This window comes from Tursiops truncatus, chromosome 2 (assembly GCF_011762595.2).
Source record: "Tursiops truncatus isolate mTurTru1 chromosome 2, mTurTru1.mat.Y, whole genome shotgun sequence".
NCBI classification, from domain to species: Eukaryota; Metazoa; Chordata; class Mammalia; order Artiodactyla; family Delphinidae; genus Tursiops; species Tursiops truncatus.
The window spans coordinates 40019548-40037436 of NC_047035.1; the positions used below are offsets into that span (position 1 = coordinate 40019548).

The 17889-nt window shown below is 44.8% G+C and overlaps 1 protein-coding gene across 2 annotated transcripts in view; it reads right to left on the bottom strand.

The window, feature by feature from the left end:
- PRKCH (protein kinase C eta) overlaps positions 1-17889 on the bottom strand; it is a 222152-nt gene that overhangs the window by 56196 nt on the left and 148067 nt on the right. For both annotated transcript variants that reach the window (XR_012329957.1, XM_019923111.3), the window contains exon 10: positions 7050-7204. Coding sequence is in view for 1 of the 2 variants with exons in the window: in XM_019923111.3 (XP_019778670.1) it covers positions 7050-7204 (155 nt within the window). In the remaining variant the exon portion in view is untranslated. The remainder of the gene's footprint in view (positions 1-7049; positions 7205-17889) is intronic.

Genomic DNA, 17889 nt, shown 5'->3' on the forward strand with positions numbered 1-17889 from the left:
TGAGGACTCCATGGAGCTTTAATGGTAGAGCTGGACACCGTACCTCCAGATTCCTTACAGGGAAGAGAAATACATTTCTGTTTAGTTTAAGCCACTGTCATTTTATATTTCCTGTGACAGGCAATGGTGCCAAATCCTAAGTGATACAGAATTCATACTTCTGAAGAATGTTAAGCCTTGCATAACTTCATTTCTGTCAAGCCCTCTGGCCTTATTCTTCCACCATACTTCAACCTTTAGGCTCTAGTACTACCAAAATTCTAGTAGTTTTCCACTCCACCCACAGATTCACCAGGGACTTTCACACTTCTCAGATTTTGTTCAAGTCTGCGCCCTACCTAAACACCCTACTTAATTTTATTCAGCTTTTAACTTTCCACACTCAGCTCAGGCATCCCCTCCCATAGGAAGTTTGCCTAAATCTCCGTCTTAAGCTAAGTGGCCATGCTCTGTGCTCCCATAATGCCCTGGGCATACTCCAGTTTTGGAGCCCATTTGCTATTATTTACGGGCCATCTCTCCCACCCCACAGAAAGCACCTCAGAGGGCAGACAACACATCTACTCATTTTGTATCTATATCTCCTAACACAAGCGGGAGCTCAGTAATTAATGTTCTGAGCTCAACTGCATTTTCCTCACTGAAATGGAGCGAACAATATCACATGCTTCCGAATGTCTTGCTTAGCCCTTCAGGCCAGCAGTATGTGGAAGATTGAAACAAAATTTTCTAATGGCAATATTTTTTTTCTGGAGATGAAAAAACAAGCTGCAAGTGAGCCATCCTAAGAAAACATCCATTCTGAGAAGCAATTTATTGTTTGGATGTTTCAGACTTGAATTCTTTCATCTGTTAACCGGGAACTCGGCACTAAGTAATCTTGTAGGTCTCACCTGGTTCTGACACTTTATAATTCCATTTTTGAAAACAAACACATAGATTTGGACACAAGAAACTCACTGTGAGTGAATGGCTCCTCCAGGGACTGACAACATGACTAGCCTTACCCAATTTTTAAATAAATTATTTATAAGGAGTGCCTAAAAAATCTCAAAGTCATCAGAGGACAGTGACCACATTAGGATATTGAAACGTCAGTTGTGGGAAGATATGCCTCCTAAATTCCAACCACACTGGACTTCTCTAAAAGCCCTTGAGCTTGCCATGCTCCCTCCTGACACTGGGCACTTGCATTTGCTATTCCTTCTGTCTTGAACGCTCTTTCCTTCACTCTTTACTAGTTACCTCAGCTCATGAGTCACTTCCTTAGGAAAATCTTCCACCTTCCCCTGACCAGATTGAATCACCCGATGAGAGGTTCTCATTCATTGCAATGCATTCCTCTTCTTCACAGCACTGGTCACAGTTGTGATTTTCTATTAGTACGATTATGTGATTGATGTCTTTCTCCCTCACTAGACCATACTCTCCACAAGGGAGCACTTTTGTTTTTGCTTATCACAGTAACCATATCCTTGGCACAGAGTCAATGCTCAATAAATTCTTGTCAAACGTCCCCAAAGGCTGTGCAAGGGAGGAGAATAGGGGCTGATGAGTTTCATTTGGGGGACATGTCAAGCTATTTTAGTAAGCTGGAAATCCTCAGAGCTCCCCAGCACACCTTTGAAAAAAGATCTCAGGAGTTAGGGATTGAAGTCACTTTCTGGTGACGGACGAGCAGGCACTGAATGAGCCCATCATCTGGCAGCACATGCATAACAAGCTAAGAAGAGAGAAGGCAGGAATAGGACTAAAATGTTTGGAGCTCCAGTAATAATCCTGAGTAAGAGCTCACAGCCAAAATCCGAAGTGAAAGTTACTAATGTATTGAAAATCCCACGGCTAGCACTTCCTGAAAAAACAAGGACTATATGAAGGTAAAAACACGACAATTTGTGGCTGTCTTTGCAGCACACAGATCAAGAGAGAGTAGACCTACTTCTTGGAGCAGAAAGAATGATGTTATCACACGGCAAAGGGAAAACAGAGCTCCTAAATTTGACTTTCAACTTTATCTAAAAAGACCACCTTTCTCACTAGAGTGAGTAGAATAAATACAAGTATAGAATCGAATTCCACTGTAGATAGGAGTCCAGAATTCCAGGCTCAAATGAAAGACATCTGGGGACTCTGAAACTCTGATAAATACTTAGGAGTAAGAAAGGTCCCCGGAAATGGGAATCAGACAGGTGTTGCCACAATTTTCAAGAGGGGGAAGAGCTAGATATCAGAGAACAATGACTCAAGCATATGGTATTGACCATGGACCCAACACATAAGTTGATCTGGAAACAGATGACTTGTGAATTCTTTTTTTTTTTAAATTTTATTTTGATGTGGACCATTTTTAAAGTCTTTATTGAATTTGTTACAATATTGCTTCTGTTTTATGTTTTGGTTTTCTGGCTGTGAGGCACCTGGGATCTTTGCTCCCTGACCAGGGGTCAAACCCTCACCCCCTGCGTTGGAAAGCAAAGTCTTAACCACTGGACCACCAGGGAAGTCCTGACCTGTGAATTCTTAAACATGAAAGCAATACTCACAGAGGTGGCCTCTCTCAGCATGGCCTCTCTAAGCAAAATGGTACTCAGCTAACTTCAGATCACACAGGTATGTGGAGTCAGCAAGGAACCTGATGGTCCCTTATGGTATCTTTGAGAAACAAGAGTCAGATGATATAGAGGTTGGTGTATTCATGCAGATACAATGTCTCACAGCTGTGCTCAGAGACTAGCTTGATAGATCTCATCTGGCAGGGAGATTGCTAATCTTTCCAAATTCTGAATTTATGGGGAAAAAAAGTCAAATTAGGTAGTGACTGTTCTCTAATTTGAGGAGAAATCAAAAGTGATTTTCTTTAAAAGTTAATGTACTGTATAAGTATATGAGTACAAAACAATATGTCAGGTCTGGCAGTCAGCCTCTGTGGCCAGTTCCACATCTGGACGATGGGAGGGCAAATTACCATTGATATCCATGCAGCCCGCATGATGAGAACTGCACAGGGCACAAAGCAGTCAGACGCATGAGTTGAAAAGTATATGTTGAAATGTGCTGTGTTCAAGTATAACCTGGGAAGGAGGAATCAAAACTTCAGCTGGGCTCTTCTATAAATTCTTCTTCACTCAACCTATTTTATTTTATTTTTTAAAAAAAATTTTAAATTTTATTTTATTTTTGCGGTACGCGGGCCTCTCACTGTTGTGGCCTCTCCCGTTGCGGAGCACAGGCTCTGGACGCGCAGTCTCAGCGGCCATGGCTCACGGGCCCAGCCGCTCCACGGCATGTGGGATCTTCGAGGCACGAACCCGTGTCCCCTGCATTGGCAGGCGGACTCTCAACCACTGCGCCACCAGGGAAGCCCTCAACCTATTTTAGATACATTCCATGCTTTGTCAGAAACAGCAAATCCGACGTGTGTTGGCTGGCTTTGGGAGTTAGGGGTTGACACGTCAAATGATGTCTGAGTTCTCCCCTAACGCAGTTTATGAAACACATAGAGAACGGTGCCCATAATGCTGGCAGGCAGGTAAATGGGATGCGTGCCTCTTTGTTTTCCCCATTTCTGTAGGGCTTGACTCTGGAAAAAAGTCAGTGCCCATGTAAATTATTCATGAGCACTGTCTGGGATTCCAGTCAGCCAATAAGCCCCAGACAAAGGACTGAATAGTCTTGTTTTCCCTTAGCAAAGTGACTGACTGCTTATTTCGCAGCCCTCTCTTTTCTTGGTCTGTGGGCCACAGCAAGGCTCCAGACCTTCCAACCAAAGGCAAAGGGGCAGACTCTTTTCTTGCTGTAACTCCCAAGAGCTGGGCTTCTGCTCCTCCATGGAACGCAAGTGAACACATCTGAGAATCAGGGTCAGAACACAAGCAGAAAAGCGCTTGAATGTAACTGGCCTGTCTCCTCTCACACAAGGCACAGTCCGCTGAGAGAGAGAAGAAAGGCATAAGGCACTACTTTCTAAAGTCCCATTTGATGATGACTTGCAAATGGTACCATCTTTGTAACTTGCTGCAAAAGAAACACCTCCCCCAGAAAAAAACAAAAACATAAAACAGCCAAACAACAACAGCTCTATTTGGAGAGATCAGAGGCATCATTCAGGCATCATTCATCTTTTTAGCTCTGATAAAGGCCATCCCAGGACATGTATGATAAACAAGGCTGTCCTGTGCTCCCACATTTCTCACTGTGCTCTCTGGATCAAATTCACACCCTCTGTGACCCAAATGTACCCTTTGCTCTCTGTGAATTACAAGGACTTGGTTTTCAAAGGCTTATCCTTAAGACTCTGCTCTCAGGCCAGTACCCTGAGTGGAATTAAATTATCCCATGAAATAAATCCACAGGATAAAAATAGCTTTGGAATCTATCCTAATTAAATGTGTTCCCTTCAAAGTCAACCATATCAGTTAGAGCCTGAACATGGAATTCAAGTCAAAGAGTGAATTAAATTCTCAGATTTGAACCACAATATCAAGAACTGAAATAAAATTTCTCAAGATGTGGGCTGATAACTGCTTCACCAGAAACCACATCAGGCTACAACGTCCATCCTCTATATTTCAAGACAAATGAAACAGGGAGATGGAGAGGCAGTCTCCATCTGACATCCCACACAGGTCATCTAGTATGTGCCTCGCATCAAGGTAATACAGTGCTTATGAAAAGCCTGAGTATTCAAGAAAATGATTTAGGCCTTACTGCTTTTCCCCACTGCTAGTCTGAATGTTTGTGTCCTCCCTCCCCCACATTATGTTGAAATCCTAACCTCAAAGGGTGATGGTATTAGTAGGTAGGGCCTTTGAGGGGTGCTTAGGTAATGAGGGTGGGGCCCTGATGAATAGGGTTAGTGCCTTATAAAAGGGGTTCCAAAGAGATCCCTGGCCCCTTCCACCACGTGAGGTCACAGTGAGAAGGTACCAGCTAGGAGCCAGGAAGAGGGCCCTCACCAAACATGACCATGCTGGTTCTTTGATCTTGGACTTCTAGTCTCCAGAACTATGAGAAATAAATTTCTGTGGTTTATAAGCCACCTAATCTGTGCTATTTTGTTACAGCAGCCTGAATGGACTAAGACACCCATTCTGCCTCATTTTCACAAATCAAAGTCGCCCTATCACCAAAAGGGGAGTAAGAAACCCACTCTTCACGTGACAGTTTACTTTAAGGTTGTACTCTAAGCCTTCAAGTCTCTCCTGAGGAGACAGTATAGCCCAGTGGTTAAAAACATAATTTGAATTCTGGCTTCACTACCAGTTAATAGTCTGGTTATTAACTCATTTGAAGATTAGTAATTCATCTAAGTAACACAAGTAATATTATTGTTGTATAATACCATTGTTGGGAGGATTAAGGGAGAAATTCAGGTCAAGTACTAGGCCTGTAACAAGTACTCTGTTTAGCTCTTGTTGCCATTGTTAATCTTTTTAAATTTACAACACAAGTTCCTGTCCAATAGGGAAGTGATTACTCTTAAAAATTAAATGTGGGGAAGGCTCTCCCTGGGCTAAACAGAGCAGAGATGGGTAGCTAAAGCAAGGAGAGGAGAACAAATGTGGAACACACAGTCCAGAGTCCGATACCACCACCAGGAAGGACCTAGAACTCCCTCCAGCACCAGAGATCATGTCAGCAACCACCACCAATCATGCGCTGGGCGGAGGGCTGAGACAGGAGAAACGCCCTGCTGGAGCCGCCAGGAGAACATCAAGTCCTGGTTGAGAAAGCTCAAAGCACAGGCCATCCAAAGTGACCTGGGGCCGCCTCAGGACCTAGGAGTGAGCGGAGATTCCTTCGGACCTTCAAGGGACGACCCCACTGCTGGCTATCCAGCCTGGCTCCCCGTGCTGTCCCCCCTCTTCTACTTCACAGCGGGGGCTGTGACAGAAGAGCTGTGTCTACTTGAGGTTTCATGTTCTCCAGTGTGAATTCACTAGAAGACATTTCTGCGCAGTGCCTGCTCTACCTTCTTGTTTTCCCACTTCTTTCTGGTACCATCGACCAGTCCTACTGCATTCTTTACTGTCTCACTTCTCTTTTCCTACTTTTTTCTCCCAGGGTACTTAGGAATATTCAGTTTTTAAAGCTCTCTCACACTTTAATAAGGATGTTCATGCTGTCACGAGCTCACGAAAGGAAGAGCCTTTAGCAAGCTAATAAACAGTCAGGAAATTCTTTCCTTCAACATTCATGTGCCTAACATGAGACAGAATTTTTCTCAAGGGAAAGAAACAATTGCTTCTCAAGAGGGGGAAAAAAAAGGAGTATGTGTGGCAACTAAGTCATAATGTGATGTAAAGAGCAGGATGACATTTTCAACAGAGGAAAAAAGGGAAATTTAAGAATAAAAATGATCTAACACTCACTATTACATTTTCCACTTTACTCAGCTTTGTGTCTGACTAAAGTTTAATTTGATCTCCCCTGAGCTCTGAGATCTAACAACATCAACCAGATTTCAAGCCCATTTAACGTATGATATATTATGATCAAAAGACTGTGTGTCATGAAATGGAATCAAACACTATTTGGGAGGGGGCTTCAAGTGATAGGTATCATCAAGCAGGAGGACACTGCCATCAGCAGGTCACCTCTTGGCTCCTGGACTGGTAAGCCGCAAGCTCATTGGACTGTGATTCCTAATCACAGCAATTTAGGGCAAGAGGCATCCATGCTCTGCAGTTCAGGCATGGATTCTGAACATGGAACGAATCACTCTCAAGGTTAAAACAGAAAAAAGAGAGCAGCCACGTGTTCAGCCCTTTGCAGGGTTTGGCCTTAGAAAACTCCAGCCGAACAAGTTCTTGAACAGTCTCTTCTGAGACTCTCAAGCCTATTTTACGAATACCACACGGGGGCAGGTTTTAGTTCGCAGGCATTGTTAATCGCTGTGTTATTCATTCATTCTAATGGACACACAAAGCTCGGTGAATTTAATTCCAAAACCATTTCAATTGTTCATCATGAGAAATGGAAGGACAGGTTGAACAGGGGAATGAACCAGGGATGAATCATGAGAGGGGTTACCAGCAACCAAAACTCACCTATAGATGATTCCTTTGTCGTGTAGGAACATAAGCGCCGAAATGATTTCTGCAGCATAGAAACGAGCTCGTGCCTCATCAAAACGACGTGACTTCTGAATATGAAACATCAAGTCGCCCCCGTTCACAAACTCCATCACAAAAAACAGACGATCCTGGGTACAAACACAAAAGAGACAAAAGAGGATCCAACGTGGTGTAGCCATTAGCCTAGAATTCAGTCAGCATCACATGACCCTGGGCTCCGGCGTGGGGAGAAGAGGTTGTTAAATGGAGGTACTCAATGGAACATCCTGACAGCGGGTCAGGTCAAAGCAGGAGGGTCTGGTGGATTAAATCCTTGGGATGGTGGGGATGGGGGCTAGGTGGTGCTAGTAACGTCTGGATCTCCTTTAAGTAATTCCACACAACCTTGAATTTCTGCATTAAATAAAAAGTAGAGAAGGCTTTGGTTCTAGTTTTAGTTCTGCACTTTAAACACTATGTACCCTTGAATTTAACTTTTTTTGGATGTTCAACATTAATAAGGTGAGGATGATGATGTTATCTCTACCAGAATCGTTGAGTTTTATAAACTGGAAAAGAGAAGCATAAATCGAAAAGTGCATGCCTTTTTGTCTGGAACATGTAGGGTTAATCACAGCAAGTAAGGGACATCTGATAGGTCCTCACACCTGGGCGGAGAATGATCACAGAGAAAGGAAAACACTTTTGACAAATCAGCCAGACAACAGTCTAATGACAGCCTCAGAGTTGCCTCAATGTTAGAAATTCTATTTGGCCCCTCAGAAGGTTCCTGAATCAGAAAAGGCAACTTAAAGTCAAGTGAGATGCTGTCTCCATCTGGAAGGAACTCTAACCTAGCAGGTGAAATGGGCTCTTAGAAGTCACTGTTGCAGTCAATGTACTAAGTACTGTGCAAGTGTTATGAATAAAGCGCTATGGAAAGTAACACTGCTTAATGGAAGAAGTGTACAAGTCTCCATTAAAAAGTGATTCTCCAAGATGGACAGCATAAAACGCTTTGCTTCAGGAACCTCTGAGACCAATGGACTTCCTCATTCCCTCTCATTAGCATTTATGGAGTCCCAAGTTAGCCAGTGCTGAATTAGGTGATGGGGACCCAACAGAGAGTAAAAAAAGGCACAAAACAGACACAGTCTCTATCCATAGAGAGTCTAGTGTGGGAGATACACATTACTTTAAAAAAGCCACAGAGTCACATAAACAGGCAAATGTACAAATTCTGGTCAATGCTGTGAAGGAAAAGTGGAGGAAGCAATGATATTGTGTCATCCGCTTGGCGGGTCAGGGGAGGTCTCTCTGAGCAAGTGATGTGGGAGCTGAGACCTTTCAAATGAGTGCAATCAGGGCCAGTGGTCATCCTTTTGGAGGGTGGGAGGGTGGGAGGTCATTTTGTAAGGAAACTGGTATCTTACCAATTCACAAAGGATGTGTATACGCACACAGAAGCCATCCTTATTAGTGGTTTCAGGTGCTGCCAGCTCTGTTTGGCATTGCCATGCATTCACAGCTGAATGGTGGACAGAGATTGTGTCTGCTGTTGTTCATCTCCTGATCCAGCACTGGTTTAATCAGGCCCTTCCCAATCAGAAGACACTACAACTTATGACCTCCTATGCCCAATTTTAAGACAAACCTTAATTAGAAGGAAAAAAAAAATCCTCTGGGTCTATGAAACGTCTCTTCCTGCTAATGAGAAGCAAGAATTTAAGAGTGAAGATGGAATGGCAAGACTCACGCACACAAAACCCCAAACCAAACGTCAATAAAACAACTCTTCAGGTTGACCAATATAAGCCAACAGAATACTAGATATATCAAGCCGTCTGACTAAGCTAATGGCCTTCACGTGAGCGTGACTGACCAGGGGGAGAGGCCGAGTTGGGTGGGACGAGCTTGGATGAGCAATGGGGTTCCCTATTTTCTGTACGGGGAGGGCTCGGGTGGAAGGAGCAGGTTAGCAGTGGGCGGGGCAGAGGGTAAGCATGTGATAGAGACGGGTCTAAGAGCTGCATCCGCATGAGAAATTGTTATGCCGACGCTGTGTTCATTTGGAGGGGCCTCAGGGGGCCCGGATGAACCCCCAGGCGGTAAAGCTACCTCAATCCATCCCTCAGCAAGAAGGTCCATCTGATACATTTCTGTCATCTGGCCTGTTCACCTTTGCATGGCTGGGACTGGCAGTCACATGAATTCCAACAGCTTGAAATACCTGGTTGCTAGAACTGGGTCAGTAGGTAAGTGGCTACCCCTTAGGCTGCTGGAAGTCAGCGGGGGTTAGCAAGAACGTCTAAGACAGTAGGCATCAAGATGAGGGCATTCCAAGGGAAATTGCATCCATTCCTAGTTCCCTCCTAAAATAATTCTCATAATCTCAAGTCTGAAAAGCCAGACCCTGGGCTAAATTCCAGATCTGGGGAAGGACATAACTGCCTTCCCTCCCCAGTCATGCTTCTCTGTCTCGGCCTGACCACCTGCCCTGGCAGCAGATTTCTCAACTAATGCACGGGTTCCTGGGAGGCGTGCACGCCTGGCACGCACAGCAAGAGGTCATAAGCTTTAGAACTGCGAAAATATGCGTTATTTTTCACCCAGAGTCTCATTTCTAACTTCCTGTCTGGCACCACCTAGAACAGAGGGTACAGCTCCCAGCCCTCGGGCTACACGCAACTCTTAAAGCAAGCAGGAAGGGAGAACGAGCCAGGAGATACCAGGACACTTTAATGAAAAGTAATAGTCCATCTTACCAAAGACCTACAATAATGTCACAAGGTAGAAAACTAAAAGCATGTTTATCAGCTAGCAAAATGCGTCTGCTGTGAAGAGACCTTCTGTTTACATACAGTTCTGTTCACTCTATTTTAGAATGTCTGCTGCCAAGGCAGTTCAAATTAGGTAGCAATTTCTCCATGATTTCTTTTGTAGAGGCGGAGCTAAATGACAGAAACATCCAGCTTTCAGCAAAGATTCACTCATAGTGGGGGTGAGTGAGAAGCCATCCTCAGCAATGAACTTTCATTAAACCTGTCCTCAGGTGGGGCTTCTAGAAAGTGCACAATAAACAGTAGCGGCTGCTGGCGGTGGCTGTAATGGTGAAGATGTTTTCAGTTAGAAAAAAAAAAAGATCATACCCATGAATGTGCAGAATTATTTCAGTTACAGCCAAAGATGCAGATATGCACAGAAAAGACCAAAAAATACCTATGTATGATAAGTCAGCTTTCAGTTGTGAGATCTTGTATGTCATTTATCTCTTCTTTATACTTTTCAGTATCTCTGAAGGTTTCTTTTTAAAAAAAATTTTTTTATTAAAAAAACTTTTTTTGGCCACACGGTGCAGCTTGTAGGATCTTAGTTCCCCGACCAGAGACTGAACCCGGGCCCTCGGCAGTGAAAGCGTGGAGTCCTAACCATTGGACCTCCAGGAAATTCCATCTGAAGGTTTCTATGATGAGTGTGCATTATTCTTATAATTAGAAACAAAGCAAAGTCACCTATGGCTTCCTCCATATTTCCCTAATTTTCATCTGAAAGATGAGAGATTGGGAAAGTGCAATTTTGAGACTGTCTTAGAGCAGGTACTTAGGCAGTGGGAGGTGGGATTAGGAAAGCAGTTGCAGAAAGAGGGGTCTTCACATCCCTGGCTGCCCATTATTCAGGGCCCCTAATAACGACCCTCTCCCTTCATAGCCATTCTGATGCCTGATATAACCAGGCCATCAGGCTTATTGGAATCACATCCAAAATGAGACTCGGCAGGCTCTGGTTTGGGTCCCAGGGCTCCACTGAGAGGAGAGGGTCTGAGTTCTGGCACACAGGCTTCATAGAGTCTACTGAGTCCTTCAAAGACTTTTTTTTTTCTTTTTTAATACTACTCTATTTATTTATTTTTGGCTGCACGTGGCCTCCTCATCGTGGTGGCTTCTCTTGTTGCCGGGCACGGGCTCTAGAGCGCAGGCTCAGTAGTTGTGGCGCACGGGCCTAGTTGCTCCACAGCATGTGGGATCTTCCCGGACCAGGACTCGAACCCGTGACCTAACCACTGCACCACCAGGGAAGTCCCCTCAGAGACCTTTTATGCTTGCTTTAAGGGTCTCAACAAGGAGGAATACACGTTTACTGAGCACACAGTATGCCAGGCCCTGGGTGGGGGCCAAGTATCATAAAATGAACGAGAGCCCAGGCCTGCTCTCAGGAAGCTCTGGTAGCCGGAGCACATCAGCCCAGTGTGCTAAGCACAGTAGAGGGGCACAGGGGGCATCATGCAGAAACAGAGCAGGGACACCGGAGCAGCCTGGAGGCTGGGGTGGGGTTGGGGGAAAGCTTCGAAGAGGAGCCGATTCACCAGCCTTGAAGGATGAGGAAGCACGAGTCAGGATGGAGTGGGATGGAGGGGGCAGGAATCAAGGTGAATGAACAGCTGAAGCGTCAGGTGTGAGGCACGGTGTCGGGAGTGCAAAGGGGGATGTTCCCCAGGTGCTGAGGCTGCTTTCAGGGTCAAGTGCTGGTACAAAAAGCCAAGGCTGGGCTTCCCTGGTGGCGCAGTGGTTGAGAGTCCGCCTGCCGATGCAGGGGGTTCGTGCCCCGGTCCGGGAAGATCCCACATGCCGTGGAGCGGCTAGGCCCGTGAGCCATGGCCGCTGAGCCTGCGCATCCGGAGCCTGTGCTCCTCAACGGGAGAGGCCACAGCAGTGAGAGGCCCGCGTACACCCCCCCAAAAAAAAAAAAAAAAGCCAAGGCTAGTTAGGAAGCTTCCCTTCACCCTATCCGCAGGTCACCCACAGCTGAGAACGGGGCGTTGGTCCTATGAATACACACGGTCATTCACTATCGGCCTCTGTCATAATTACAGGCCCAGTGTCTGGGCTAAAGCAGGTGGCAGCTATGCTTTCTAAGGGCTAGGCTTGAAAAAGACTGCAGTAGCGTTGGAGGCTGCCACAAATAATAAACATCGGCTACAAAACCCGATGACTCCAGCTCCTACGGCATTTTACTCCTATGGCGTGAATGCCATCACGCTGGAAACCTTTCACATTGAACAAATGCCCTTTGCAAAGCAGCAATGAAGCAACGAGGCAGAAGATCACCTCCTGCCTACAGCTCCACTATCTGTGCTGCTTAAGACCTAGTCTCACTGATGACTTGACAAACACTAAGTCCTGCTGAAGAAACCCAACTGGGAAGCAACCAGAGGAAGCATCTGCTGGGATCACTGCACGGTGGATTAAGGCTGCCATGAGTCATTTCTGGGGCAGGGAAGAGTTTCCAAATCCCACCTTGGGCAGTGAGGGCAGACGGTTGTTTCTGTATTTAAGCCTGTGTAGATAGCATTCCAGTTTTTCTAAAATCCAATTTCCTAGATGCTGAGCCTGGACACCTGCACGGCATTCCCCGAGGCCTCTGGCTCCTCGATGGGAAATCTTGCCCTGATCTGCACAGTAGAGAATCTAAGGTCCCCCAGGCTGGCTTAACCTCAGTTCTAAAGCCAAGTGGCCCAGCCCTTTGTCTGTCCCTTGCTCCTCTCTTTTGTTCCTGATTCAACTAACCACAAATGCAAGTCTTTAACGTGGGGTGAGGAACACCTGGGGGAATAAAAGCAACTCAGAAATCCCTTTGTCCCACTCAGCCCAGCCCAGCCCAGCCCAGCGTGAGTTACAGGAGGCCAAGGAGCTGGTGCCTGGTTAATAATAGAATTCCTGTCATCACGTGCCTGGTTCCATTGACCGGCTGCAGCCTGGGCCAAGTCTGCCCTGGCTACTGTCAGTTCAGGGATGTTACTTCCCCAGGCCAAAGGGGATAAAAATACCTTCTGCCCTGAAAGTGGCTGTCAGTATAAGCAGTGTGCATTCCCTAAAGCCCCTCCTAAGGACTCTTTTTTAGGAGGTAAAACTGTTGGACAATTGCATGAGGAAACGTTAGAGAGAAAACACCAGTATAGATAGAAGTGCTATGGTACCTGTGGCAAGGTGACGTCGCCTAAGGAGGGTGAGTGCAGAGTGAGCACGGGCCAGGGATGAGACCCCTTAGGGTCCGTGTGCCAGACACCTTCAGAGGGGTCTGCTCAGCCCACTGAGCCCTTCCTTTCTCAGAGACCTGCCCTGGCACCGTCACATGGGTAAGTGCTGGACATCCTGCACACAGCAAGTTGGACCAAGTTGCTCCCCGCCTCCCGCCCCAGTCCCCTTCCCAGAAAATTGGAACTGAGATAGACAGGTGTTCATGTAGGCTGTGCTGTGTGCAAGAACTGAGGAAACAGGAATTAGGGAGCTGAGGCTGCCGCCTCTGTGGTGTCAACACATGAGATGTCTCGGTATATCAGAGCAGTGGAAGCCTGGATGGACAGATGGGGGAGAAGAATGGGGCAAAGATAAGAAAGTGTGAATGGGCCGAGAAGGAAACTACCTGGGTCCCTCACACCCTTCCAGTTTCAGGTCCCCAGAGAGACGTGGCCCTTGTGTGCCCTTGGGTTCCACGAGACACCACTGTACCTCTGATTCTTTATTTTCACTTCTCCCTTTTTGCATGACTCTAGTTAAGTGTTTTTCCATTATTTGCTACCAGGAGAATTGTAACTGAAACATTCACCGATTTTTAAGGGGCATGAGGTTTCCTGATTTATAAATCTAGGGTAATAACACCTCTAGCTACACCGATCGTGTGAGGATTAAACCGAAGCCGAGTGCCTGGCACAGCCCCAGACCCAGACAGGGATCTCAACAAACAGACTCTATTGTTATTACTACATCACACAAAGAGGACCAGAGCTACATCTGGGAGACCTTGTGCCCAGCACTGAAGTCCCTGGTGTAGCCAAGAGAAAGCACAGTGTAGGGGTCAGGAGTCAGGAAGCCCGAGATGCCGAGGCAGCTCCTGCTGTGCGCTCTTTATTTTTTCGCTCTCAAAACTCTCGTCGGCAAAATGGGGATAATCAGGTGATTGAACTCACAGGTGTTCGAGGATGAAATGATTTAAGCTTAGAATTTCAAACAGTTACGTGGTGGATGCGGAGATGGTGCCCCACTAGTGGAGTACTCGGCCTGGCGAGTACACAGGAGCGAAACGGCAGCCGCAACCGCTACAGCAGCAGCTCCCCGACCCTCGGTTCAGGACAGGAATCTCGAGGGATCAGGGAGTCAGGAGGACCCCAGGGCAGCTGCTGGGTTGCAGGAGCTCTTCCTGATACTGCATAGTCATGGCCCTGACCTGAGAAAGTGAACTTATCTTTCTTGGACGTGACTATGTAACAAGGGGTCACGAAACTAGATTTGATAAGCCAAGACACATTGACCAAATAAGTTTTCTCATTTTCCTAATATTAGATAATAATTCATATTCTCTATTTTAAGAGCTTTATAATAACCATAATCATTATTGCAAGGCAAATGTGCTCCCCTATGAACTGCAAACACTATGGTAAACGAGACTGTTTATAGTAGCTATTCTCCCCTTCTACAAAGTCGATTTTTTCTTATAAACAGACTGAGAAAGATGTTTCTGTTTAAACCAAGGATCCATGGTCACTGCCACTGACACATGTAAATCTCATTTAAAGATGTATTTACAGTGAGGATGCAGGTTACCTTTTGGAAATAAGACAAAGAATAGAAACAACATTTAAAGTTAATGACTAATTTAGTTACTGCTTTAAGGCAATGTTAAGCTGGGAGCCACATCAATACTTACTTAGCCAAGTTCTAAGAATTGCTTTGGAATTACTTCTAAATGAGTAACACATCAACCCTGTATCAAAAGCTGTGGAGTGCTGTTGACCGGCTGTGGACAAGGAAAAGGAAATCTCCAGTAATAGACAATAGATTTCTCATAAGTGCCTCTGTTTTATAATTCTTCTCTGACAAAGTCATCTAGAGGGTGAATAGGGAGTTCAAACCAACAGGAAACCGTTACTGACGTCAAAGAGGTGACAGCAGAAAAGCACCCCTGTGAGGAAATCTGATTGCACCATGCCTGAACTGGAAACAACTTGAACTTAACCACATTAAGAATGATTACAAAGTCTTCAAGGAAGAAACAAGGAGAGGGAATCGAATGGCTTTTTGTTTGTTTGTTTTGTTTTTAATTTATCATTTCGTGCAGCCCAGAAGATATGCGAAGTTAATTCAATTACCCAGCAACTCTTCTGTCAAGCCCACAGGCATGGTACATCCTATCTGAGCTCAGAAACTAGTCTTTGGGAAGGTGAAATATGTCTCCAATATAACAAGCCCTTAGGAGCTTGCATTTTAAACCTGGAGGGACACACAGTTCTTTCCAAAGACCAAGTGTTCTCCTGGCAAACTGGATACGTTATGGTCCTCTCTTATAATGAAACTCGACAAGGCTCATTGGCATATGTACCAGATGAGGGAAACGAGGCAATCGAACCTGCAGGTCAACATCCTGTGAAACATCTGGGCCAGGATGGTTTTTTTTAAGCATAAATAAGCAGCATACGATCAGGGATATAGCAAAGTTGGGGCACAAGTCCTCCCTTCCTGCTGGAGCCTCCTTTGGCGTCTCCGGTCCACACACATCCTGCCCAGTATCACAGGGCTGGCTGTGCTCACTTTGTGCACTTGGTCGTGTTTTCTCTGGAGGACCCGAAACCTTTTAAGGCAGAGCCCAGATGCCAAATGATGTATCTCTAGTACCACCGCCCCCGGTGCCCGGACTACGGTAAGGTTTAATAAACCCTTGAGGAACTACCATAGCAGGAGACCATTTTTGTTTCCTGATAAAATTTAAACGAGATTAGAAAAGTTGGAACAAACCGCCAAGACTAGTTTTACCCGGCCAGTTTGTGGAAGTCAAGTGCAAAGAAGTGAAGTGTCTCGTCCACAGTTAAAACCGTTCGTGAAAGAGTTCAAGAGAGGCAGGTCTGCTTGACGCCACTCCACTTCCCTTTATTTATAAAGCTCTGGTTTTTCTGTTTATAAAAGTAATTACATGTTCTTCGTTCAAATGTAACTACAAAGTAAATACATGGAAAATTGAGAAAATAAAATCACCTGTAATCCTGACACCCAGAGAGAGAAGTCTAAATACAAGGAGAAACAAAACTATTTATGGCTTTTAGCATCTGAAGAACTGCCGATTTTAGAGCACCTAAGATATTTACAAAGTAATTTTAACTACATTCGATTTTCCCCTTATGTCCGAATTATACTTAACACTTTATAGCATGTTTAAAGAACAGAAAAAGAGAAAACAAAAAAAATACCCTTCCTTTTTCACTTACATTACATAATATTTCCTGATGTACTTAGTCATCAAAACCATGATTTTTTTTAACAGTTGCATACTATTCCGCATGCCATTTCTATGAAGTCCTACAATTAGCTGGATTTCTGCTTACGTTAATGAGAATAAGAGACATGGTATTAACAGTCTAGTCACTGTCCTATGATAAAGATCATTTTTATTAGCCTGGAAAAACAGGCATCCCTGAAAGCAGATTATTACGAACTGGACATGGTTTTTAAATTCTGAATGTAGATTCCCAAAGAAGATACCTTAGGTGATTATTCACTTAAAAAAAAAAAGGTTTGGTCACTTAAAGGTATGCAGGATAGGATTCCTTTAAATCATTATTTCACATAGTACATTCTTTTTATAAAGATTTTGGTTTCAGCATCAAATAGGAACAAGTCTATTGAAGATATTTATGGATTTAGTTTGTATAGGGCTACAGAATAAAGAGTAAAATAAAGAGTAAAAATTCCGTTATGCCATTTCACTTTAGATTCTTTTTCATGACAGAGGTTCCTAAACTTCGCAACTTGTTAAAGAAGATTTCATGTCTCCCTTTGATCTGTGGATCAACTAGACATTTCTTCCTCATGGGAGGAGATTCTGGGTTATAGCTTTCTGATTAAACATTTTGCCAATTAGGTAAGTATCAAATCTGGCCAAGAATATTCCATATCTGCCTCAAGATGATGCCTGGCAGTCCACTGGCTGAGAGTCTGTTCCTTCCTCTGCTCTATGGTGCTGCATGCTTGCTGAAGTTTCTGTCTGGAATGTGCCTTCCATGTGCTATTTTGAGTTTGAGACTTCCAGTGTAGCCACAACATCATTCTTCTCTGGCCCTCTGGCTGGGGAATGAGATCCCCTACAATCTCTTCCCAGATCCTTTTTGCAACGTGGGCAAAACATGGATCTCCACTGTCCACTGAGGAAGAAAGATGCAGACTTTCCTGTAAAGGTAGGGAGACCCAAGTAAAAGAGACACAGCTCTAATAAGATGAGGGGCAAAGCGATCAGAAATAGATGAAAAAGTTTACCCAGGGGAGAGGACACTCTGCTACTTTCGTCGAGAAGCTTTAGCTGGTGAAATGAAGTGTGATGGGCCCTTCAAACCCCAAGGATGAGAATGGTGACTAAGGTGGCCACACAAACAACCACATCCCCAATCCAGTGGATAGCTTTGAATCCCTTGGTGAACGGACTTCGTCTCGGCACTTGATGGCTCCTCCTAAGAAACCACTTCCTCCTGATTCTTCTTTTTTCCCCCTACCTTTAACCTCCCTTACTTAGAAATCCCTCTTCAGCCTTCCTCTCTTCTCCTTCTATAAACACCTACTGACATATTTTAAATGACAGTTTCTACTATGCCAAGTGGATACTGACACTAAAATCCACTCCCCATCTGAACAGTGTTTCTGAGCAACATCTTACCGCTGGGTTTTCTGCAAAACAAAAACACAACAAAAAAACCCAAAACATTTATTCCGTTCCCCCAGGCTCCCAGCTGGTCAGAACTCTCGCTACTCCTCTCACTCTTTTACTCTAAAAAGTCCTATCAATTCCACCTCCTATG